The sequence below is a fragment of the Haliotis cracherodii genome, unplaced genomic scaffold (genome assembly GCF_022045235.1).
Source record: "Haliotis cracherodii isolate W230 unplaced genomic scaffold, xgHalCrac1.p SCAF_9, whole genome shotgun sequence".
Lineage (NCBI taxonomy): Eukaryota > Metazoa > Mollusca > Gastropoda > Lepetellida > Haliotidae > Haliotis > Haliotis cracherodii.
The window spans coordinates 689,920-717,277 of record NW_027266343.1 but is presented as its reverse complement, the minus strand read 5'-3'; the positions used below and the strand labels follow the sequence as shown (position 1 = coordinate 717,277).

At 44.7% G+C, this 27,358-nt stretch overlaps 1 protein-coding gene across 3 annotated transcripts in view; it reads left to right on the top strand.

Moving 5' to 3' along the window:
- LOC139452453 (diamine oxidase [copper-containing]-like) overlaps positions 1–27,047 on the top strand; it is a 43,609-nt gene extending 16,562 nt beyond the window's left edge. For 2 of the 3 annotated variants that reach the window (XM_071233938.1, XM_071233940.1), the window contains exons 2-3: positions 13,267–13,445; positions 23,337–27,047. In XM_071233938.1, coding sequence (XP_071090039.1) covers positions 13,354–13,445; positions 23,337–25,701 — 2,457 coding nt within the window. In that variant the 5' untranslated portion in view covers positions 13,267–13,353 and the 3' untranslated portion in view covers positions 25,702–27,047. Of the gene's footprint in view, positions 1–6,581; positions 6,598–13,266; positions 13,446–23,336 lie in introns of those variants that run through there. The other variant, XM_071233941.1, reaches the window with a different exon arrangement.
- Positions 27,048–27,358: the final 311 nt, after the last annotated feature.

Below are 27,358 nucleotides of genomic sequence, written 5' to 3'. Positions count from 1 at the left end.
GTAACTTGTTTTAAGTATGTTCATGATGTTACGTAACGCGTTTGCATGAAGATGTTTTAATCTTCCGACCCGACATGATTCATAGAACAGAGATTATACAAAACAACTCCCGACAATGCCACTTGACTTTGCTCGAGACTGTATCCTGTGCACACCTGGCTGTGCTTGAATTACCCAGCTGCAGAAACATTGCTGACGCGATGACTCTTCTGGGGATGTACGTATTTAGCGGGAATCTGATACCACAGGAATGCGGTGTAGGTCTCCCAGGTCCACAGAGTCACGTAATTACTATACAATATGGGCAGTGCAAGCCGCCCTGCTGGCTGGGACGTGGTGTGTACACGCGATTTGAGGAGTTTCGGAGTTTAGAAACTGTTTTACAAAGTAAATGCTGCCGTTTCATATGTAGTGGGTATGGTTTTACACCGCTTTTAGCAATAGATCTGGAATATCACGGCGGGGGACCCCAGAAATGGGCTTCACACAATGCACCCATGTCGGGACTCGAACCCGGGTCTTCGGCGTGACGAGAGAACACTTTAACCACTAGGCTACCCAACCGCCCCCGTTTCATATGTAGAAAACCAGGTTAGCTCACATCGCACGTGTGACAGTTTGTGTTGGCATAACATCGCCCACGTGTATATTACCATAACTGATCATGAAGCACTGTGAGATTAACGCCAAAACGTGAATAGTCGTCATATATTGTTGTGTCCGAGGGAAGGTGTGTGCTTCAGATTATGTTCGGGGGGCACGGGTGGCCCAATCGTCTAAGGCGACGCGATTCGCTGTGCAGAGTTGCGTCCCTTGGGCACGCCAGAAACCTGTGATTGTGGGTTCGAATCCCGGTTCGCCCCGATTATGTTTCTAGGTTTGTCAGCACCATACCCGTGCTCGTGGGTTTCACCGAAGTGGTAAACGTCTGAGACCTGCATCACTTCGGGCTTTCCTCCCACATTAAGCTGACACGCCGCGATATAACTGGAATACTGTTAAAAGCGGCGTTAAACCCAACTCACTCACTCACTCACTCACTCAGATTATGTTCAACATATTAATGATAGACATATAAAATGTACCTTATCGTTTCATAAAAAGGCCGATATTACTTCATAAGGAAAATGGACCGCCTCCGTGGTCTAGTGGTAGAGCGTCCGCCCGGAGAGCGGAAGGTCCGGGGTTCGATCCCCGGCCGCGTCATACTTAAAGACGTTAAAAGATGGTATTTGTTGTTACCCTGTCAGGCGCTCGGCATTAAGGGGCTAAAACAAGGACTGGTCGGCTCGGAGTCAGTATACTATGTCTGAGTGGGGTATTCATGTTTAACTATGGCGTGGTATCTCAGTGGGCTAGCACTATAAATCGGCACCAGTCGGTACTAGTACAAGCAGCCACACACACACATGTGCATGCACGTCGCTGTGTAAGTGCAATAACCTTGGATGCGACGATAAACCCCATTTCACCTCACCTCACCTCACCTCACCTCACCTCACTTCACCTCACCTCACCTCACCCCACCTCACCTCATAAGAACATGAAGTGAATGTTGTTTTACGTCACAGTTAACAATACCTGCATAACGGAGGCAAGAGAGGTCGGTATTTGAAGTGTGGAGGTCGGGCTATGTTAACGACACAATGAGCACGTCGCACATTATGACCACCCGATCCCCATTTAATCTCCTCTTACAAGGATTGGGTATTGGTTACGTGGTTGTCCTGGGATTTCAAAGGATTGAAAATCCAAACTCCTCAATAAAGAGTGAGGCGGTTGTGCTGTTTTTTTCGTTCAACTTTCTACTCAAAGGTTTATCCAGTGCGACACATTACGAGGAAGGCATAAAGTGTCGTTTAACTATTTATTCCGCTTTTTAAGATCTAAAGAATTGTTTTTCTGATAACAAAATATAAACCTTTCAGCAATGTTCCAACTAAATCACTACGTCCTAGAACTAACTGAGCACGGACCTGACTAAACAACGATTTGTTTAGCGACTTCCCACGTCATCGACGTACGATGACACGCAATCCACCAAGTCCCCAAGTCTGACCACCCGATCCACTTTGTCGACTCTTACACTAGCCTTGGGCGCTGGGAACCAATTCTAACTCGAAATCCCATTGTTGCAAATATACCATGACACTTGTGGCTGGGTAAGTTAAGGTATCTTGTAGCTGGTCGTGCAAGCTTGGATCTTTGCCTAGAAACTATACATTTTGTCAGCTACAGATGGAAAATCAGTTATTTCTTTAATTGATACTGTGACCCACGGTATATTTGTAAGAAAAACATCTTGCAACAATGTTATTTTTGTGGCCTACAAAATGTTATTTTCCAACAGGCTGAAGTATAATTATTTTAGGATAAAATCCCAGAACCCCCTCGAATATCATATGGTCAGTCCCTAACCAAAGACAAAAAATAAAACACTAGTCAGCTTAAGTTGGTCAAGCAGTCCGGTCATGCGAGATCCCTGAATCTGACAGCTATCGGAGTAAGATACACTTGGCTGTTTGACAAAGTAGCTTTTGTTAATGTCCTTGCAGTACACCTAGATCTATATTAAATATTTCCTTACAAAAACTCAAAATAATGAAAATACTTTCAACTTTCGGGTGACTCTATAATAAGGATCCCTCCCTGATTCAAAGACCTGGGATTATGAACATTAATGTCCCCTGTAGATGAACTACTGTTAATATGCTACTACGCTGACATACAGACTAGGCCTTAAATACTCTCGAGAGATAATGCCCCTAGTTTGCCGTGCCTTGTATCCGCTCTCAACCCTTCTTGAAGGCGACCCTCTCCTCGATGGCGGCTGCTACCAGAAAGGTTCTCCAATGGTGGTGTTTTGTCTGGTAATCAAAGGCGTGTGCTTGTGATATTAACTGACTTAGTCCGTCAGGTCAAGTGATCCTACACGGGGCTGAGATCAACTGAGACCGCCTGTTGAAATTCTTAACAATGCTACTCGGAAGCTAGAGTCATGTCCGTTCACCTGGTCGCGGCCGCCATCTTGACCCACGCGTGTCACACATCGGATGTACTTTCCTTGTTTCGCGACATTCACGATATTCATGGAATATTTGACACGAATATGCCAGTAATGCATGATACATAACATGGATGGTTCACGTTAACCGTATTAACAACAATTACCAAAATGGACAATGGAATGTGTGACATATTCACACATTCTAGTCCATGATCCATTTGCACAAAGCGATCTCAGGGCTACAACTGATGAAAATCCATTCAAAAAGTTGTAGCGCAAAGATTGCTATGTGTAAGGGAACCCTGATCGAGATGTTGGTTACAGTGGAGCTGTGAATTTTCGTAAAGATCTAGACTGGAAGCCCTCCCTGTTGTCAAATAACTTTTAAAAATGATTAAAGAATCCGACATATAAACAACCGGGAAAACATACACATGTATACCCCCGTGCTTGATGGTGGCTGAAAACGAAACAAGCAAAAAATGGTTATTCAGTAGTGATGTATTTGATACGGGTAGCGCGGTTGTGTTTAGGAACTTACGTTTGCAGTGTTTCGGCGACTGTTTCATCATAGTTCAGTTTTTTATGACATTTGTAGTGTTTTGGTAACGTACAATTTTCAAGTCTATACTTTTTTACCAGCAGTTTATAACCTTAACGTATGACATGTGTACTTGTAACACGTTTTGTAAACTGGGACGTAGTGTAAAAAGGGAGGTTTTGTAGGTAGACGAGTAGCAGATACATGTAAGCTAATGCTTTATACGCGTGAAGACAGATGTAATCTGCACCACAGTGTAAAAAACGTGGAATGAGAGCAGATATCTGGATGATGTCCCATATTTAATTGTTTACAGTAAGACGCTGTGTATGGGTGTTTCCAGTATTAAGCAACACGAAACTATCAGAATAATAAAAAAAGATAAATATATTGCTATGTGCATTTCAGGAGTGTAAGCTTTCATCGTTCTGCCAAGGATGACTCCTGTCTCGTGTTCACGGAATCTTGGTGACTGGTTTCGTATGAGCGTTCAACACTCACACATCTACTGTTTATCCTAGATCTACCATGTTCCAGTTTGTACCAGATCCAGTGATATTTTACATCTACCTTTTTATATGTTATTTCTGCGTATCAAGTCTATTTTCATTTGATAGAATGGTGGAAACTAGGCGATGCGAAGGTCGTGGAAGAATTTAATCTTTGGAACCTCACGGACTCGGTTGGCTTTTTTGTGGGCGTTTGATATTCGTGTGGTTTTTTTTTTCTCGTCGAACGCCCAAAGAATAAATGCTGTTTATCTAGAACCTACATTGTTGGAGCATTGTGACATAATAAGGTGTTTAAGCCTACTAGATGTATAGTGAGTGAGTGAGTGGCTATGGTTTTATGCCGCTTTTAGCAACATTCCAGCACTATCACGGCGGGGGACACAGGAAAATGGACACATTGTACCCATGTGGGGAATCGAATCCGGGTATTCGGCGTGACGAGCCAACGCTTTAACCACTGGGCTACCCTACCGCCTACTAAATTTATATCTCAAGGGCTACCAAGAATAGGGCCATTGTTTCGTGTTAACGTTTTTCAAGTACGGATAAATCGAACTAATGCTGAGTTCTGTTCTACAAAGCAGTCTCAGCGCTACAGTATCGAAGTCTGTCTCGGTCACTTAAGCGTGGTACGGGGCCCACTGCTCCTCCTGTCCGGTATTGCAGGGGCTGCTTGTACAAATTGATCTTGGTGCCCATTTGACATCGGTATTCTGATATGTTGAGTTGTAAAGGGTTAAACGTCGCTTTCAAGATTATTGCATTTCTATCAATGTGTCTGTGTGTATGTGTGCTAGTCCGTGCTAGCCCACAGAGATGTCATGCCGCAGTTTAACATGTAAACCAGACTCCCACCGACCAGTCCTTGTTTTATCCCCCTATGCCGAGCGCCAGGTTAATATCAGTGAGGTGAAATTGGGTTTAACGTTGCGTCCAAGATTACTGCACTTATATAGCGACGTGCATGTACGTGTATGTGTTTGTGTGGCTGCTTGTACTAGTCGGGACTGATGCCGATTTATAGTGCTAGCTCACTGAGATACCATGCCGCACTTTAACATGAATACCCCACTCAGACACAGTATACTGACTCCGAGCCGACCAGTCCTTGTTTTAGCCCCTTAATGCCGAGCCCCAGGCAGGGTAACAACAAGGACCATCTTTTACCGTATTTTGGTATAACGCGGCTGGGGATCGAACCCCGACCCTTAGCTCTCCGGGCACATGCTCTATCCACTAGACCACACAGGCGTCGGTATTCGTAAAACAAGTATGTCCACCAATGTGGTTGTTTGTCCAGAGGATTACGAATCGCTTTGGGTTCCTTTCATGTATTCATTGACAACATAATTACAGACAAATACAACCATTACCGACGTAAATTGAACGTAATCACATTGAAGGTTACCACCGATTGATCTATACAACACCACACACGGTAGTTTTGTAGGTCAGACGTAGGTACTAGTGTACTAGTGTGAACCAAAACAGAACATATTGAGACTGATGTACATTATATATCTGGCCATGTATTGCATTCATGTCCTACACTCTCTCAGACGAGTGTGAGTGAGTTGGATTTTACGCCGCATTTTCGATAATTCCAGGATGCCGTTGTACAAAGCGATCATAGCACCTCGGTGATCGTAACAGCATAGCTTATCACAGACTTACCACAGTCGTAGGGCTAGGGGTTATCACGGCAGGAGACACCCAAAAGGGGCTTCATACTTTTTACTCATGTGGGGATTAGAACCCGGACCTGCGTGCAGGAAACACTTCAACCGCCAGACTAACGCGCGTTAGACTAAGTCAAATCATATGAGTGAGTTGGATTTTACGCCGTCTTAAGGATAATTCCACGTTGCCGTTTGGCGGCCGGGTAGCCTAGTGGTTAAAGCGTTAGCTTGTCACGCCGAAGACCCGGGTTCCCACATAGGTACAATGTGCGAAGCCCATTTCTGGTGTTCCCTACTGTGATGTGGCTGGAATATTTCTAAAAGCGGCGTGAAACCAAACAAACTCACTTGTATAAATTGTGATATATTTTTGTTATTTTTCTCAATATGAATATAAAAAACACGCTTATTTATAAAAAAAATGCCTCGAATTATTTTGATAAAGAAATAGAATTGACATGCTTCTGTTCAGCGTGTGAGTCCCTATAAACGTCCAGTATTTCAGTCGCATGGTCCCCGACTGGTAAAAAGGGCAATGTGTTCAAAACAAGCCATCCAAATCGCGAATTACACCGGGAAACAATGTCAAAAGTGTAATTCTCATGACGGTAATATATGAATGAAAATTGCCACAATGTCCGATGTGAAATGCCAGCACTTAAGGCCTTGTGATGTATAACGCCTGAAGCTGCAGCCTCTCTGTGGCTGTTGGTATGGGGAGATAATGAGGCGGATAATAGGGAAGCATCCTCATTTTGTATGACAAGTCTATTGTCGGCTGATTGATCGCTCAGCCCCGTGTGACGGGAGGATGGGGACAGTGTGTGACCCTATAGTTCCGAGGGGCGACCCCTGTAGGTAAGTCCTCCTATATCACAGCGTCTGTGCTCGCCTGCTAATGGTATTGGTCGTTATTCAGCTGTATACGCGAACCTTGTTAATCCGACCACTGTAGCCTGGGCATTTCCTGCTAGGCGGAAAGAAATTGTTTACATGGAATAATATATTTGTTGAATTGATTAATTATTATCTGAATGAATAGGTAGGAATCAAGACGTCAATATTATTAGAAAGATATTAAGAATGTTAAACCGGCAGGCCAACTTGCGTTTGGATGCTGGTTAGAATTGGTCCTGGAATGTTGCTGAGTGCAGCGTTAAACAACAAACAAACAAACTAAAAGCTGCATCTTGATTTTCCGGAAAACGTGTATACACTTGAACCCCGTTACCTGCGAAATACCTTTTAATATATCTTTTAATGTGTACACAAACACATGTTGTATTGTTAATTTCTCGTGTTTGCCATCGTATTGCTATGTATCTATAATACCGTTACCTGATTCTTTGGATGTTCATGCCTCGTTATCTCCAATGTCCGGATATCTCAAAATGACAACACAGTCCAGCTAGGTTCGAGATAACGGGGTTCGATCGTATATCTGTTGGATTCGTGTAATAAACAGTGAAAGATGTGAATGGTTATTACAGAGTATTCAGGATAGTTAAGTTTTAACCAGGTCGCTTCACGAGCCAAGCGAATTGTACAGGACAGTAAGTGCGTCATACTTCACACGTGGTTTTGCAATGTACGAAGCTCATAGGCGAGCGCCCATTTGAACCCACAGCTACCGTCTGACGTTAATGTAAATGACATGTCCACTGTTGTCCGAAATATGACCTGTCCAGCTGATTGAGTCTGCTTCGACTACCCAATACATATTCTGAATGGTCGCAAACAATCCTGGGAACTCAAAATACAAGACTTGGCTTGCTGTTTGAATCATTAAAACGGATGAAAAATGTAGTTTACGGCTTTCAAATAACTGACATTTTTATTCTTCTACGAAATGCACTCTCATTGTCACTGGTTTATTTCATCAATCTAGCATCAATACCCAGCAATACTATAGACGGCCGGGCCAAGAGGGGTCAGAGGGAATCAGGGGGCGGTCATCAAAAACTATGAGTCTCCAGGGGAGGGTCATAAAAGTAATACGCATATTTGGGGTGGGGTCATGAAAAAATGGACATTTTGTTATAAAATACAGCAAACTACGGTTATAACGAACTAAAAGGGACCACTAATTTTAGTTCGTTATAAACGTAGTTCGTTATAAGCACATATACAGCCTATATACAGCAAATGGACGGGACCCCATAACAGTTCGTAATATCCGTCAGTTCGGTATAAGCGTGTTCGTTATAAACGTTGTTTACTGTATTTGTAACGTGATTTTGCATTTTGTCATTTCGGGGAGGGTCATAATAAAATATGACATGCATTAATATAGTGGCGAATCTAGGAGTCGAACCCACTACCACTGATCCGGACACATCTTCCCGAGGCAAGGGAGGTAACTGACTATAGAAGGCCAGTTTCCACCATTACCAGACTAGGCTGGAATTTCCCGCCTCGATCGTAGCGCCACCACTGCCACCACCCTCCTATTGACCAATCAGATTAAATCTCCCATATCACTTGCATTTGCTTCAAACAAAATGACCTCGCCAAGTCAAGACCATCTGATCAATTATCAAAATCTATTTTGAAATAAAAAGGGTCTTAACCAGCGAAGTGCATCAAATTACTTAGACACCTTGATTATAAACATGAAAAGATATGCAAAATATCTGTCGACGCCCAATTGACGGTACACATGCTTTGCAAATCATGCAGGCGACCGAAATCTGCACTTTGAAATTCATGTCTAGTTCGTTACGCGATTTTGATCGGACTATGCATAAACTCGTTGGTCCAGCCAAAATGTAACTCAGGAATTCCAGCCTAGTTCGGCAAAGGTGAAAACTGGACCTTTATAGTCAGTAAGCACCTTTGCCTCGGGAAGATGATCCTGACACGCCAAGGGGCGCAACTAGGTGATGTCACTGTACACCACTGGACCACGCGGGTCATCCATTAATACCTCGGACGGTCATTAGGAAAGACCAATTAATTCTCACAAGTCACCCAACTCTGGTATCAGTAGTCATTGGGTAGTCACACTACCAACGACCTGTCTGCCGGGCCCATTTACTCTGACGAGCATCGTAATGTACAAACTGACCTTTTTATTCCTAACCCTAATTATCAAGTATATTGTATATCCATTCTATAGCTGAAACTGCAAATTCCTTCAGAGGTTTTCATGCAAAAGAGCACTCCAACACTGATCGCATCGCTACTCTCAGTCTGTAATGTATGGTTTCAACATGTAACAGGCATTTGACGCGGCCTATTTAGAAAACACCTTTCTTGCAAATAAACCAGATAAGTCTGTGATAAACTAGAGCGTTATCAATTTGTTTACTGAGCGGTTCGCTGCGGTTCCAACATTGTTGAGGTCGAACCCTGAAAACTGAGACAGCAACAGGTATTCTTAATCTTATGTCTGAAAGATACCAACAGTGGAGCAGATTTCAGCAACCCCATGCTGCTGAGTCATCACCATGCACGTCTTCATCTCCCAGGAACGTGGTCCTCGTTGACAACAATGCGATAGCTTGATGCGGGAGATGGGCCATTGGTGCTTCGCTGATGATGTTCCCGCCAAGTCTTTCAAAGGCATTTAGTGATACACGTAAGGAAGAGAATTTATGGATGTCACTTCTTTCTTGTGAGAAACACATATGTGTTCAATTTATGGATGTAAACCTCTTTATTATGAGGAATACACATGTTCAATTTATGGATGTCACTTCTTTATTATGAGGAACACATATGTGTTCAATTTGATTATGTAAAATTCATTATAATCAGGAACACATATGTGTTCAATTTAATGATGTAAAATTCATTATTATGAGGAACACATATGTGTTCAATTTAATTATGTAAAATTCATTATAATCAGGAACACATATGTGTTCAATTTAATGATGTAAAATTCATTATTATGAGGAACACATATGGGTTCAATTTGATTATGTAAAATTCATTATAATCAGGAACACATATGTGTTCAATTTAATTATGTAAAATTCATTATAATGAGGAACACATATGTGTTCAATTTATGGATGTCACGTCTTTATTATGAGAAACACATATGTGTTCAATTTATATATGTAATTTAAACTTCTTTATTATGAGAAACACATAATAAAGAAGTTGACATCCATAAATTCACTGCCTTATGTTCCCGCCGTTTCTAAAATATTCGGACTCCCAGTGGTTTAAGGACCCACGATTTCTTCCCCTTGGCCGTACCAGGATCAGCTGATCATGGGTTCGAATCCCAGATCTATATAGATCATGATCATGGCATCATACCCATGTTCGCTGCTTTTACAAAAGTTGCAAGCGACTGATAGCAGCTGTCTAACGGCGGGTTTTCTTGGCACATCAACACGCCAAAATATAACAGAAATATTGCTAAAAGTAACGTTAAACCGAATATACTCACTTAATGATTTGCCTGAATACTTGTGTAGTTTTACCTAGACTATGACATCGCTCTTTAGCATATATAATGTAGATATATCTCGACACGAAGTTAACTTTCTAGATATACTTAGCCAAACACATAGTCGATGTTGCCAGACAAGATTGACGTTTGTGTCTTTGGCAAGACCTGGCAACTATCCTTTATGTATTTCTCCACTGGTCTAAAAACACGCTTGAAACAAATTATACCGCCGAGTGCGAATTCGGGTCCATCCGTTAAATCTCCAACATTGTCATGAAGTATATTTCATTAAACACTTGACCGCAAGAAGGTTAATACGCAAGTTCTCAACATTTACGTAATAATGTTACCTATTTTATTATCGTGTAGCAGTGGGAAGTGCTTTAAATCACGACGCCATAAAGGAAGGAATTTTAATGGAAATGTTCCCTTGCTACTGTGGAGAAACACTATCGGAAATTACCCTTTTGTTTATTCGTTTGTGTGCACCTACTGGTGAGGTATCCTAAGGCAATATTTACACTTACAACCTTTGTTTATCGTCACAGAAGCCACCACTCGAGTCGACCCATATCTTATTCTACGATCTAAATACAATTATTTATTTACGATGGTGTTGCCAATGTTTGCTTAACACCTTCGGATATCGAAATACGAGCTTAAGAGCGTGTCAAGGCTATTGAGGGTGGGGGGGGGGGGGGGAGGCGGAGGAGACAGGTATTAGTTTTCTTATTTATGTCATTGGGCCTCCATATGTTATTTCCAAATGCACGAGCGTCGAACCCCTTACATGCGGCCTTTTATATGTTACACCACCCTGAGAATCGGGTAAGTGAGTGAGTATTGTTTTACGCCGTTTTAGTAATATTCCAGCGATATCACGGCTGGGGCATCAGAAATGGGCTTCACTCATTGTACCCATATGGGGAATCGAACCCGGGCCTTCAGCGTGACGAGCGAACGGTTTAGCCACTAAGCTACCCCACCACCCCGAAGATCGGGGTAGAATTGGTCAAAGCAACCCATGATTGTTCTAAGAGGCGACTGACGGGATCAGGTGGTCACATTCGCTGCCATGTTTCATGAATATCGTACAGAAAAAAAAGTTGTTAAGTTATCTCAATAAAAATATAATAAAAGGGAGCTCAGTGACTCTCTTCATTTTCAGATACTGCAGTAATCTAGACTTGCCAAACATTATAGACTTGCATGGGCTTTATTGGATATATATTTGTATCAGGGTCTGTAAGACAGACTATCGTACCCAAATTGCGTAGACTGATGGTGTCAATCACTTGATTATCTGGTTCACACTCGATTATTAACAGACCTCCGTCATATAGCTGGAATATTACTGAGTACGGCGTTAAACAGCAAACAGACATATCATTTGCACAGATATCAACAAGCCGTGTGAGGCTTACAGCAAACGTGTAATTCCGGCGTCCGTATTTTCAAGGTTCTACCGTATTTAAGAGTTGACTTTCACTTTGTGTGCGTTCATTGGAATAGGAACCTTCAAAGAGCGAGGGCCACACTCTCTGGACGTCGGAGCTTGCGAAAGAGTGGATGTGCATTTCTACGTTTTGTTCACTAGGATGGGTATTCGGGAACGATAGTCCGTCAGTGTTTACGTCATTTCAAGATTTAAACGTATGAACGTCAAATTGTGTCGTTGATACACTTATAAACGTCATTTTCGCGGCGATGTGACCGGCCTCTTTTCGAAGGAAAAGCCGTATATTGTGTAAAATTAAAATTGAAACATTATACCAGTTTGGGATACTTTTCCAAGAATTGGCCAAATTCATCTTGGCACCGGTACCTTCCTACACGTATCGGCTTGAGATGACTTCTAGCCTGACTCAACAGTGCTTTGCCTTGGGACATGAAGCATTGGCTGCTCCATATGCCAATACCATGACTACCAGACAAAGCCTTGCACATGATATGTAATACAGAACTGGCAGGTAGACAAATGTCTAGCAACATGAAATAATTAGGAATGTGTGTCAAGGGTGATCTAGGGCGCTCGGAATCAACTTATGAGGTGAGGTGAAATGGAGTTTAAGGTCGCGTTCAAGATTATTGCACTTATATATCGACGTGCATGCACTAAGAATAGTAATAAAGACATGATAAATGTACCATCTGGCTCCTCCTTGTCAAATATGATAGGTGAAATGGGGTTTAACGTCGCGCTCAAGATAATGGCACTTATATAGCGACGTGCATGTGCGTGCGTGCGTGCGTGCGTGCGTGCGTGTGTGCGTGTGTGTGTGTACGTGTGTGTGTGTGTTTATAGTGCTAGCCCACTGAGATACCATGCCGCAGTTTCACATGAATACCCCACTCAGACACAGTATACTGACTCCGAGCCAACCAGCCCTTGTTTTAGCGCCAGACAGGGTAACAACAAGTACCATCTTAGTCATATGTCATCATTGGTGTGTCATGGTGTGTCATAGTGTCATGGTGGTCTCACAGTGTCTGATCATATGGCTGGATACACTGTCAAGTAGGGCGCTAAGATCTCACTTGACAAAATGATCAGATTGAGTTTCGATTAAGTTGTAGAAACTATATTAAGGATATTCACAGTTAAGATTGTTTGAAAAGAACATGTATTCACACAAAAAAAACATGACATGGCTTCTTCCGCATGGCGATCATTGATAGTTAGCGCCCTAGGCGCTCAGTAATTTGACAAATGGGGCCGCTTAAATCAAGCACAACGAGTTAAAATTGTTGTTTTAGATTGAACAACCTTCGTTTAGACGTCGTTGAAACGTCTTCTTTAATAGTTACAAGGCACTTATATACCCCTTCTGCTCTGCTGATCTCTGTGTTAAGAAGTAATATTCACTACAACATATGGGCTGTAATGCAAAGTGTCGGTTTTTACCGAGGGTGCTTAGAAACATTACTTACAGATTCGCCTAGAAGTGGGTCAGGGGGTACGTACTGGAGTAGGGCGCTTAATACGGTGTATACGGTACAAGTATCTGTACTTTGGTTCTTATGAATGGATACGGTACGTGTCAGGGTGCCTATTTATAATTATGTTTGTTTGTGTTCAAACCCCCCTCCTCAGATTATTTGTTTTTGTGTTACCATAGCAGCAAGACGGAGTTATTCTATTGGCTGATGGCATCTGAGACCCGCCCGGGGGAGCACGGAGGGGGAGGCGAGGCCGCGCGCACTCGATGAGGCGGCGTTCCAAAGAAAGGGGAGAAGGATGGAGAGAGGAAGTGCATGGAACGAGTGAAGAAGAGAAGGAGTGTATTGTCATTAAGGGGTGAGTAAACATATTAACTTTAACACAATCTATCATAATTGTTCTAACACAATTAATAATTGTAATTTTCGCATTGTGATTCAATTAAAACTGGCCTTAAGTCAAAACTTATAATTTCAATATGTTAATGTATTTCGTTACAACATTTATAAGAGAAGGTTGAACAGGCATTTTGCAGTTTACTGCAAAGAATATAAACATGAGCTAGCTTTGCCTCGGCTGTTATGCACAAGGCTTGGCGATTAGTGTGTGGATGAGAAACAAATGGGATACTCATGGCTTCTCTAGTCGATCCCTAAATAACTTGGAGATGTAATACCACATGAGCTGGGTCACAGTACCTCTCGTTATGGCCAAATTGTTATGGCATTTATGTCACAATACTTTAGAAATAATTGTTATCAAACATGCCATCGCATATTTCTATCATAGACGATGGAAATATGTGACTTTTCGGCAAGAGAACCGCAGACACACTGCCGACTAAGAAAATCAATTCATGTGATAAAATTCCAAGTGAACTTTACTAAACTCTATGTTATCATATCTCTTCCTGGTCTGTGGGGTAAAACACTGCCGTGTACACTGCCTTCTACAACACAGATGGGGTTGGGTTGTGTGACTTACATGTGTGTATTCTGGGATTGAGATAGACGTGTCTCTGTGCCACAAGCCACTCACAACGATGTTTAGATGTCCATTGGATTTTAAGTAGACCTACAAGTCGGATATATTTCAATAAAACAAATTTGAAATTCTGTTTATTTGTTAATCAATTTCCATGTTTGTCCAGTATACAAAAGGGGCGGTGGGGTAGCCTAGTGGTTTAAGCTTTGGCATGTAACGCCGTAGACCCGGGTTCGAGTCCCCACAATGAAGTGAAGCCCAATTTCCGGTGTCCCCCGCCGTGATATTCCTGGAATTTTGCAAAAAGCGGCATAAAACAATACTCACTAACTCACCAGTATGCAACAGTACATTTTTAAATGGATTCATGCAAAACTCATAATCAGTTGTTCATTTTGTTAGGACATGGGATCTCGGAGTTTTTAAGGCATTTACTTAACGTGTTTACCATGTGTAATGACTTTGGTCGTCTTATGGTACTCCAATAGGAATTTCAAACCAAAGGAATTCTCTAGGGGGATGTGAAGCGTGGTGATATTGAGATATGTTTTACAACACCCAGGAGTCGAGAATCTCAAGCCACATTACCATTCAGAATAAACCCTTGCTGCATCGTAGTCTCGCCACATGCGGCTGACGATGGATGCCCCGCCCTTCTCGTATCTCAGTCCGCGCCTCATCGGCTTCCTTCATCCGCAGTTTGAATCTTGTATTTTTTTGTTCCCAAGTATCATGAAACGTATTCATTTACTGTTGTGTTTTTATCGCCCGTCTTGGGTTCTCCTGGACAACAGGGGTGAAGTTATATTGTGTTTTTTTGCTTCCCATGTGTACGCGACGCTTCAATAGTGGGATTGTTTCTCAAGTTACTAGCGCGGCGAGATGTTATGAAGTGTTAATTGCCACACACTGAGGATCAGGAATGTGTATGTGTAATACAGACATTTGTTGTGAGATCTGAACGTTGCTGTTCTGAAAATGAATAAAAGCCTGTTTCTTCTCACAAAGAGAAAACCTAGGTCTCTTTGTGTCCGATGAGTGTGTTATCTCATGTTTTATGTTGATGAGCTGTTGAGTGAGCGTACTGAGGTGGAGGAGAGGGTGTGCAGGTTGTGTTAAGGCGTGAATCAAGGGGGGAAAGGTGTACAGGTTGTGTTAAGGCGTCATCCAGGGGGAGAGAGTGTGCAGGTTGTGTTCAGGCGTGATCAAGGAGGGGAGGGTGTGCAGGTTGTGTTCAGGCGTGATCAAGGAGGGGGGGTGTGCAGGTTGTGTTATGGCGTGAATCAAGGAGGGGAGGGTGTGCAGGTTGTGTTAAGGCGTGAATCAAGGAGGGGAGGGTGTGCAGGTTGTGTTAAGGCGTGAATCAGGGGGCGAGGGTGTGCAGGTTGTGTTAAGGCGTGAATCAAGGAGGGGAGGGTGTGCAGGTTGTGTTAAGGCGTGAATCAAGGAGGAGAGGGTGTGCAGGTTGTGTTAAGGCGTGAATCAAGGAGGAGAGGGTGTGCAGGTTGTGTTAAGGCGTGAATCAAGGAGGAGAGGGTGTGCAGGTTGTGTTAAGGCGTGAATCAGGGGGCGAGGGTGTGCAGGTTGTGTTAAGGCGTGAATCAAGGAGGGGTGGGTGTGCAGGTTGTGTTAAGGCGTGAATCAAGGAGGGGAGGGTGTGCAGGTTGTGTTAAGGCGTGAATCAAGGAGGAGAGGGTGTGCAGGTTGTGTTAAGGCGTGAATCAAGGAGGGGAGGGTGTGCAGGTTGTGTTAAGGCGTGAATCAAGGAGGGTAGGGTGTGCAGGTTGTGTTAAGGCGTGAATCAGGGGGCGAGGGTGTGCAGGTTGTGTTAAGGCGTGAATCAAGGAGGGGATGGTGTGCAGGTTGTGTTAAGGCGTGAATCAAGGAGGAGAGGGTGTGCAGGTTGTGTTAAGGCGTGAATCAAGGAGGAGAGGGTGTGCAGGTTGTGTTAAGGCGTGAATCAAGGAGGAGAGGGTGTGCAGGTTGTGTTAAGGCGTGAATCAAGGAGGAGAGGGTGTGCAGGTTGTGTTAAGGCGTGAATCAGGGGGCGAGGGTGTGCAGGTTGTGTTAAGGCGTGAATCAAGGAGGGGAGGGTGTGCAGGTTGTGTTAAGGCGTGAATCAAGGAGGGGAGGGTGTGCAGGTTGTGTTAAGGCGTGAATCAAGGAGGAGAGGGTGTGCAGGTTGTGTTAAGGCGTGAATCAAGGAGGGGAGGGTGTGCAGGTTGTGTTAAGGCGTGAATCAAGGAGGGGAGGGTGTGCAGGTTGTGTTAAGGCGTGAATCAAGGAGGGGAGGGTGTGCAGGTTGTGTTAAGGCGTGAATCAAGGAGGAGAGGGTGTGCAGGTTGTGTTAAGGCGTGAATCAAGGAGGAGAGGGTGTGCAGGTTGTGTTAAGGCGTGAATCAAGGAGGGGAGGGTGTGCAGGTTGTGTTAAGGCGTGAATCAGGGGGCGAGGGTGTGCAGGTTGTGTTAAGGCGTGAATCAAGGAGGGGAGGGTGTGCAGGTTGTGTTAAGGCGTGAATCAAGGAGGGAAGGGTGTGCAGGTTGTGTTAAGGCGTGAATCAAGGAGGGGAGGGTGTGCAGGTTGTGGTAAGGCGTGAATCAGGGGGCGAGGGTGTGCAGGTTGTGTTAAGGCGTGAATCAGGGGGCGAGGGTGTGCAGGTTGTGTTAAGGCGTGAATCAAGGAGGGGAGGGTGTGCAGGTTGTGTTAAGGCGTGAATCAGGGGGCGAGGGTGTGCAGGTTGTGTTAAAGCGTGAATCAGGGGGCGAGGGTGTCCAGGTTGTGTTAAGGCGTGAATCAGGGGGCGAGGGTGTGCAGGTTGTGTTAAGGCGTGAATCAGGGGGCGAGGGTGTGCAGGTTGTGTTAAGGCGTGAATCAAGGAGGGGAGGGTGTGCAGGTTGTGTTAAGGCGTGAATCAGGGGGCGAGGGTGTGCAGGTTGTGTTAAGGCGTGAATCAGGGGGCGAGGGTGTCCAGGTTGTGTTAAGGCGTGAATCAGGGGGCGAGGGTGTGCAGGTTGTGTTAAGGCGTGATCAAGGGAGAGAGGGTGTGCAGGTTGTGTTAAGGAGTGATCAAGGAGGGGAGGGTGTGCAAGTTGTGTTAAGGAGTGATCAACGAGGGGGTGTCCAGGTTGTGTTCAGGCGTGATCAAGGGGGAGGGGGTGCAGGTTGTGTTAATGCGTTATCAAGGGGGAGAGGGTGTGCAGGTTGTGTTCAGGCGTGATCAAGGAGGGGAGGGTTTGCAGGTTGTGTTAAGGCGTGAATCAGGGGGCGAGGGTGTGCAGGTTGTGTTCAGGCGTGATCAAGGGGGAGGGGGTGCAGGTTGTGTTAAGGCGTGATCAAGGAGGGGAGGGTGTCCAGGTTGTGTTAAGGCGTGAATCAGGGGGCGAGGGTGTCCAGGTTGTGTTAAGGCGTGAATCAAGGAGGGGAGGGTGTGCAGGTTGTGTTAAGGCGTGATCAAGGAGGGGAGGGTGTGCAGGGTGTTTTCAGGCGTGATCAATGAGGGGAGGGTGTGCAAGTTGTGTTAAGGAGTGATCAACGATGGGGTGTCCAGGTTGTGTTCAGGCGTGATCAAGGGGGAGGGGGTGCAGGTTGTGTTAAGGCGTGATCAAGGAGGAGAGGGTGTCCAGGTTGTGTTAATGCGTTATCAAGGGGGAGAGGGTGTGCAGGTTGTGTTCAGGTGTGATCAAGGAGGGGAGGGTGGGCAGGTTGTGTTAAGGCGTGATCAAGGAGGAGAGGGTGTGCAGGTTGTGTTCAGGCGTGAATCAGGGGGCGAGGGTGTGCAGGTTGTGTTAAGGCGTGAATCAGGGGGCGAGGGTGTGCAGGTTGTGTTAAGGCGTGAATCAGGGGGCGAGGGTGTGCAGGTTGTGTTAAGGCGTGATCAAGGAGGGGGTGGTGTGCAGTGTGGTTTCAGTTGTGATCAAGGAGGGGAGGGTGTGCAAGTTGTGTTAAGGAGTGATCAACGATGGGGTGTCCAGGTTGTGTTCAGGCGTGATCAATGGGGAGGTGGTGCAGGTTGTGTTAAGGCGTGATCAAGGAGGAGAGGGTGTCCAGGTTGTGTTAATGCGTTATCAAGGGGGAGAGGGTGTGCAGGTTGTGTTCAGGCGTGATCAAGGAGGGGAGGGTGTCCAGGTTGTGTTAAGGCGTGATCAAGAAGGAGAGGGTGTGCAGGTTGTGTTAAGGCGTGATCAAGGAGGGGAGGATGTCCAGGTTGTGTTAAGGCGTGATCAAGGAGGGGAGGGTGTGCAGGTTGTGTTAAGGCTTCATCCAGGGGGAGAGGGTGTCCAGGTTGTGTTAAGGCGTGATCAAGGAGGGGAGGGTGTACAGGTTGTGTTAAGGCGTGAACAAGGAGGGGAGGGTGCCCCGGTTTTGTTAAGGCTTCATCCAGGGGGGAGAGGGTGTCCAGGTTTTGTTAAGGCGTGAATCAGGGGGAGAGGGTGTCCATATTGATTAAGTGTCACTTTATACACGTATTCGTGTACCCGTCCATATTTTTTAGGTATCACTTTATACACGTACACGTGCACCCGTCCGTATTGATGAGGTATCACTTTATACACCGACACGTGTACCCGTCCGTATTGATGAGGTATCACTTTATACACGTACACGTGTACCCGTCCGTATTGATGAGGTATCAATTTATACACGTACACGTGTACCCGTCCATATTGATGAGGTGTCACTCTATACCCCTACACGTGTACCCGTCCATACTGATGAGGTGTCACTTTATACACCTACACGTGTACCCGTCCGTATTGATGAGGTGTCACTTTATACACGTACACATGTACCCGTCCATATTGATGAGGTGTCACTTTATACACGTACACGTGCACCCGTCCATACTGATGAGGTATCACTTTATCCACGTACCCGTGTACCCGTCCATATTGATGAGGTGTCACTCTATACACGTACACGTGTACCCGTCCATATTGATGAGGTATCACTTTATACACGTACACGTGTACCCGTCCATATTGATGAGGTATCACTTTATACACCTACACGTGCACCCGTCCATATTCATGAGGTATCACTTTATCCACGTACCCGTGTACCCGTCCGTATTGATGAGGTATCACTTTATACACGTACACGTGCACCCGTCCATACTGATGAGGTATCACTTTATACACCTACACGTGTACCCGTCCATATTGATGAGGTATCACTTTATCCACGTACCCGTGTACCCGTCCGTATTGATGAGGTATCACTTTATACACCTACACGTGTACCCGTCCATACTGATGAGGTATCACTTTATCCACGTACCCGTGTACCCGTCCGTATTGATGAGGTATCACTTTATACACCTACACGTGTACCCGTCCATATTCATGAGGTATCACTATATACACGTACACGTGTACCCGTCCATATTCATGAGGTATCACTTTATACACGCACACGTGTACCCCTACATATTCATGAGGTATCACTTTATACACGTACACGTGTACCCCTACATATTCATGAGGTATCACTTTATACACCTACACGTGTACCCGTCCATATTGATGAGGTATCACTTTATACACGTACACGTGTACCCGTCCATATTCATGAGGTATAACTTTATACACGTAGACGTGTACCCTACATATTCATGAGGTATAACTTTATAGACGTACACGTGTACCCCTACATATTCATGAGGTATCACTTTCTACACGTACACGTGTACCCGTCCCTGGGAGGGTCGGGTTTTAAGTGTTCATTGACAGACACAGCATCAGTTGCCCGTCATATGATAGCCTTGCTCTAAGGCTGTACTGCAAGAGGCGTCCATGGCTGTGTCGTAATTCTATCCCCCTAACAGGCAAGACAAGATATGTGGACTCAAAGGACTCCAGTCTCTTATAGGGACAACTTGTTCTTATTATTTACATAATCTAGGACATATTATTTAAAATAATAATTATTGCCTTAGAGATGTGTGGAACTCATTGGCCTATCGCGATAGTTGTTCAGGGTTTTCCACACATCTGCTGAGTAATACATCGTAGACATGTCGGTTGATTGCCAATCTGTGGGAGGATGAGGGGATGCGACCATGCGTCATCGTTGGTCGGTAAAAAATGGGAAGGATAGTCACGTGGCCTGCCATCTGAAGCCAGCACAGACAGTGGAGTCATAAACAAGATACGCAATTTCAAGGTTGCTGAAGTTTTTTCATAAGTGTTGAAATATTAGATTTCACATGAGGTGAGGCGAGTGCGTGCGTGCGTGCGTGCGTGCGTGCGTGCGTGTGTGGCTGCTTGTACTAGTCCGGACTGATGCCGATTTATAGTGCTAGCTCACTGAGATACCATGCCGCACTTGAACATGAATACCCCAAGCCGACCAGTCCTTGCTTTAACCCCTTAATGCCGAGCGCCAGACAGGGTAACAACATGTACCATCTTGTAACGTCTTTTGATATTGATCAGTACTTACCATATATTAGTGTTATAAGGCGTTCTACAGTTATGATGGACCATTTTGACTTGAAGAGCAAAACGTGTTGTCGTGCTTGTATAAGTGTGTATCTCATCATCATCATCATCATCATCATCATCATCACTATCACATACGGAACGCAAGATCTGTGAGTGAGTGAGTGAGTGAGTGAGGTGGGTTATATCACGGCGTATCAGGATGGTGTGTGAAGAAGCCGGAAGTGATGCAAGTCTTACACGTTCACTACCTCGGTAAAACCGACCAACATCGGTGAGATGATGCAAATCTAGAAATGTATGTATCTAGGATATATATCTATATAAAGGATTCTGCACAGCGAACGCTAATACGGCACTATTGCTCCACTGCGGTCTGCTGTGTGCGTAGATGTGAGTGAATATTCTTTTACGCCACAGTCGGTAAATGACAGATTCATCACAGGCGTCTGGGAGGGACGGTGGGAGGGACGGGGGTTGGGGTGGGAGGGACGGGGGTTGGGGTGGGAGGGACTGTGGGAGGGACTGTGGGAGGGACGGGTATTGGGGTGGGTTGGCTTCAAGGTTGATTCTGTGCACAACGGAGCTATTCTTACCCGGAAGTGAAACATTTAGCTGGACATCACTTGTTCTGTTTTGTTTGTTTGTTGCCGCACTCAGCAATATTCCAGCTACATGACGGCGGTCTGTAAATAATCGAGTCTGGGCCAGACAATCCAGTGATTGACATCAATCGGATCTACGCAATTGGGATACGGTAACATGCATCAACCACGTCAGCGAGCCTGACCACCCGATCCCGTTTTTCGCCTCTTACGACAAGCATAGTCGCCTTTTAAGAGTGAATGAGTGAGTTAGGTTTAACGCCGCTTTTAATAGTATTCCAGTTATATGATGCTGACAAACCTAGAAACATTATCGGGGCGAACCGGGATTCGAACCCACAATCATAGGTTTCTGGCGTGCCCAAGGGACACAACTCAGCACAGCGAATCCCGGCGCCTTAGACGACAGGGCCAACCGTGCCCCCCACCTTTAAAGACAAGTATGCGTTACTGAAGACCTCCAATGTGCTACATCGTCATATAAAGTCGAAAACATGTGGTTATGATTACATGGAATCGTCGGCAAAGTGTTTGTGCACGATGCCATTTTCGAGAAAATCCATAAGTCACGAGATAAAAGCCGTATTGATCGTTGATTGGATGAATAAGAATGTCCATAAAATGTAATAGGGTCATTACCCAACAATTATGATGAAACCACGACGAAAACGCATGACTATTAATGTCCTCGTACCCCACCGAATTACGGGTGGACAGTCCCCAGAGTTACAGTCCCCAGTGCTTGCAACGGCCGACCAAACTGAGAATCGGATGGTTACAATGTACGCCCTTCCGAATTCTTTCTATTGCAACCCGATGGCCTGGGTAGTTGCTCATGATATCGACCACGTGTTTGGCTGGCCTAGATTACAAATAATGGGGATATATCTACCCCTGTTATCAAGTGTGTTATATGTGTATTTATAATGATAAAACCCCTGCATCTAGTGCCGTTCGCCGCCATGTTGATCACTTATTCAATAATTAGTACGAGACCTTCTCTCGCCAATGAGTGTAATTTATAGAAGTCTATCTGTCAGGCTCAAAGTAGGCTATTGTTGTTAAAGGGCTCAAGGTATATATTCAAATACAGTGGAGATATAATATACTGGATAAGCGAAGGTGGAATATTACTGACAGTTGTGTAAAACAAGAAACATTCTGTTCATCGAGCAGTGAAGGGGTACCCGATAGGATGAGATGGTCATGTGACTTAAACTAGCGCCTCACAGGCGGCATGGGTTGTATACTCCCCAGGGAGTTGAGAATAAATATGGAGTGCACACTAATCCATTGGTAGGGATAATATTTCCTCTGTGCGCTTTGAACGCGATATCTAGCATGGAAAATCGCCATAGAAATGACAATATGATTATAATTACTAAAAAGATTTTTCGTTTTGCAACCAGCTTTACGAGTTGATAATATACCCGGGGCGTTCCCCCCTTGTTAGCGCACACCGACACTGCGGAGGTATCTCAGGTATTCATTGGAAGGCAGAAACTGTTTAGATCATGACATTTCAGTTTTGGCAGCAGTCGTGGCACTCGTCCTCGGCATTATAAGTGAGTGGTAGATACAGAGGCTATCTGTAGTTACAACACTTTGTTCTATTAAGGTAAAGAATACAAGCGTGGGTATGTGCATGTGTCCAGTTGTTCGCGTATCGGTTCCCTAGGGTTTGTTTGTTTGTTGTTTGTTGTTTGCATTCAGCAATATTCCAGCTATATGACGGCGGTCTGTAAATAATCTAGAGATTCATTAGCATCGATCCACGCCATTGGGATTCGATGACATGCATCAACCATGTCAGCGAGTCTGACCACCCGATCCCGTTAGTCGCCTCTTACGACAAGCATGGTCGCCTTTTATAGCAACTAGGGTTGAAGACCTATTCTACCCCGGATCTTCACGGGTCAGTTCCTTCGGGTCCAGGGCACGAGTGGCCCAGTCGTCCAAGGCGCCGCAATTTGATGTGCAGAGTTGCGTCCCTTGGGCGTGCCAGAAACCTGTGATCGTGGGTTCGAATCCCGATTCGGCTTGATTATGTTCATGGTTAATCAGCACTATCTCTGTTCTCGTTGTGGTAAGCGTCTAAAACCTGCATCACTTCGTTGTCCCCGACATTGACCTGACATATGATAGATATTAAACTTTTCAATGCATCGTTAAACGCAATTCACAGGCTCACTATTAAACCATTTCACTTTGTTTCCAGCACCATGGGGGAAGGCATGGTATCGGCGGGCCAACAGGTGATGGTGTCATCACGACTTTGGAAATGTCTTCGCGTCCTGCTCGTCCTGCTCGCCATCATGGCCATCCTGCTCGCCATTGCCCTCATCAGCGTCATCATCAAGCGGAACGAGAAGCCACTCTGTGCGGAAGGCAAGTCCGTCATCCCGCGCAATCTGGACAAACCGGGCATATTCGAAGACCTGACTCCTAACGAAATGAAGATTGTCCGAGACTACATGCAGTCTCAGAAAAGCCTCAAGCTGAAGCCTTACAACGAAGCCATCTTAAACAGCAGCTACATATACTTGATAGATCTTCAGCTTCCCATAAAGGCAGGGGTGCTAAAGTATTTAGACGGAGGCCATAGGGAACCAGAGCGAGCTGCGAAGGTGGTACTGTATCGGGGGGACATGAATCCTCCCAGAGTTGAGGAGTACCATGTGGGTCCTCTACCCCGACCCCGGTACCACAGGCTGGTAGCTAATCCAATCTACAGGCGAATACCCATCCCCTTCACCAGTCGCCCCGTGGATCTGGTAGAATATAACCACCTGTACGCCATGCTCAGTGATATATCTAAAACGCTGTACCCCGTGCTCATGGACAGCTACCGCTTGAGCTACCACAACTGCACTAAAGGTGTGGACTGCATGTTGTTCTACGACGTGGCACCGAGGGGCATCAAGAGCAACGAAAGGAGGAGTTGGTTCTGGGCTTTTAGAGGAGTAGAAGGATTCTATTTACATCCTCTTGGATTTGAGATTCAGATTAATCATGAGTCTATCAATGTTAGCGACTGGTCCGTGACGAAGTTGGTTTATAATGGACAGATGTTCAGCAGCGTGAATGCTTTTGATGATTCTTACAGGAGGAATCGTTTGAAGAAAATTAATCTGTTCATGGACAAATACGACAGTGTATACTCCTCCTACAAACGCCGGGGACTAAATGATTACGACGTGCCGGTGCGGGGACCGCGAATGGTCGAGCCAGATGGAAGGAGGTATAGCATAGACGGGCAGCACGTTCAGTACTTCGGCTGGAACATGAACTTCAGAGCTAGGACCTCAACTGGTCTTCAACTGTTTGATATTCGATTCCAAGGCGAAAGAATAGCCTATGAAATAAGCCTTCAGGACGCAATAGTGTATTACACAGGGTATGGACCTGTGGCAGGTTCAACCAATTATTTTGACACCTCTTGGCTTCTTGGGGCTTCCTCTTTTGAACTGATGCCAGGGGTGGACTGCCCAGCCACTGCAACCTTTCACGACACCTACCATTTTGCCGGGTCTGGGGAGCCATTGCGTTCCAGGAACGCCATCTGTATATTCGAGCAGAATTCAGGCCTACCATTGCGTCGTCATTACGCTAATGATTTCAATGGTGGCTATGGCTTTTATGGCGGACTTGTAGACAACTACCTCGTTATAAGGACAATAGCAAACATATGGAACTACGATTACATTTTTGATTATATATTCCATTTAAATGGTGCCGTGGAGATCAAAGTATCCCTGACAGGCTACGTCCAAGCTACGTATGGACTACAACAAGAACGAGCCTACGGCAACTTCATCCACTCAAACGTCATTGCCACTCTCCACCAACACCTGTTCCATTATAAAATTGACATGGACATCGTAGGCACCAAAAACAGATTCGCCAAGGTCGACATCTCAAGAGAGACCATATCCCACCCATGGTATCCAGGTCGGAATAAAACCCAGATGAAGTTCACAAAGAGAGACAAACAAACTGAAAAGGATGCCATTCTGGAATATGATTTCGACAAACCTGGCTATAGTATTATCTACAACGCCAACGCTAAAAATAACTGGGGCGTCTCACGAGGATACAGAATTCAACACAACGCCATGACCAAGTTCGTCCTCGACGGCGTTGACGTCACCCAGGCGGCGGGCTGGTCCAAGTACCAAATGGCGGTAACCAGATTCCAAGACGTCGAGGAGACCAGCTCTTCAATCTACGCACAAAACGACCCCTTCGACCCTGTGGTGGACTTCAGAAGGTTCTTGGACAACGATGAGCCCATTGTGGACGAGGATCTCGTCCTCTGGCTTACGGCTGGCGTGCACCACATACCGCACGCCGAGGATGTTCCGTCGACAACGACAACCGGAAACCAGTATAGCATCTTTTTACGACCATACAACTATTTCGACGAATGTCCCAGTACGACTGTTTCGGATGCAATCCATGTCAAACCAAGCGCACATTATGAAAAAATCAAAATAGACACGTTTGGTGTCGCGGAAGGATCGAACTGTTTTGCTAACGAGATTCCGTTCAGTGTGTTTAACGGCTCAAGATCCCCTGCTTAAAAACCCTTGCTCAATGAATGTCATACTTGTTGTTATTTTCTATCACGTTCAAGTTTAGATGTTTTACTGTTAAGGAATGGAATATACCTGTATGTTTAAGTTTGTATTTTCTTTTCATACATGCTTATAAGTTATTATATTTCAGTTTTAGAGTCGAAAATATTTCTTCATTTTATCCAACCTTATGTAGTCAGTAGTCGGAAACATATGAAGATGACACGCAGACCCTAGAGAATAAATGAAAAATAAGAATCCAGCTCAGGACTTGAGTGATTTGGAAAGCCTGGATTGCCTCAGCCTGAACTAAGCATTGTTCTGGATCAATTAGGATCTGATTTTCTATTTTTTAGATATCTAATACAGATGTTTAAACTTGATAACTTTATTTCTGGGACTAAATGTTAGTCTGATAAGAAACATGCTGACGTATTTGTTTCAATGAAATACCATATACAACCAAGAAATATTAATCAGTATCATGTCACGAAATCATAATTGAAAGCCCTCATGTTGATTTTCCAATATTTTCCATTTGTGTATGTTTATGAAAAAAATGTCAGTAAATGCACAATTTAATCAGAAAATAATATCGGTTAAAACGTTTCTCTTGTTTTTTTCGTCATAGTTTTGTTTATGGAACTAAACTATTTGTATTGCAGTGAGCGCGAGTATATGCACTCACAACCGTATAGGCATTGACATATTCTACTCAAAAAACCTAAGGATCAACTGATTTTTATATTACCATTGTTAATCTGTCCTGGCGTGACAATTATTTCATATTCCCGTGGTTAATCCGTCTTTGGCATGACACATTAACTATAGCAATGTGAAAGAGTCGGGTGGTCCTTAACCTTTTTTTAGTAGTATATGTAAAACGCTGGTGTAAGAACCTCAGATGCCATAATACCTTGGTACAGTTGCCCTACTCCCTCAGGGAGGGCGAGAAACAAGTCTCATGCATTCAGCCTCGATTATCCAGAGTATATGTTCCTGTATAAGACTGCGAGACTGCTCTGTGGAATCCCATGGCATCATTCTGGGAAGAGGTGCCAAAAGTAATGATGCTCGAGAACGACGGAAACAATTTCTCATAAACATTACATTTTTCATGGACATCATTCTCCAATTCGATTATTCGATGTTTCTACTTTGATATATACGGAGGTTCTTGATTCATCATGCTTGAGTTGTAGAAAAGACAACCATGCCAGTCAGAATGTCAACGATGAAACATGTCCATTAGATAATCAGATGATCAGTCTTCTCATTCTTATTAAAAAGTATGTCCTACAGTTTGTGTCGAAATATTGTCACAATGGTAAATAAAATCATTTTGAAAAGTCTCCTATTTCACTCAGTTCCTCTGGATTAACTACACACCGTTCATTTATACGGTTGCATTATCCATTCCATGTAGTGCAACAACAAGTATTTGGTCATACGGGCCCTCCTCCACGGTCAGCAGTGTCCCGGCGGTAGCATGGCGGTGAGTCGTGGAGTCCGAACCAGACGGACCAGCGGCAGATAGCAGGACCAACGGTCCACGTATACGATGACAAATATAAACAAGTTCTAACATTGTACTCCCCAACCCTTGTCTCTCGACGAGTATTGAGTAAATGACACGGGCCTGTGGGCATCCGGGTTACAACAG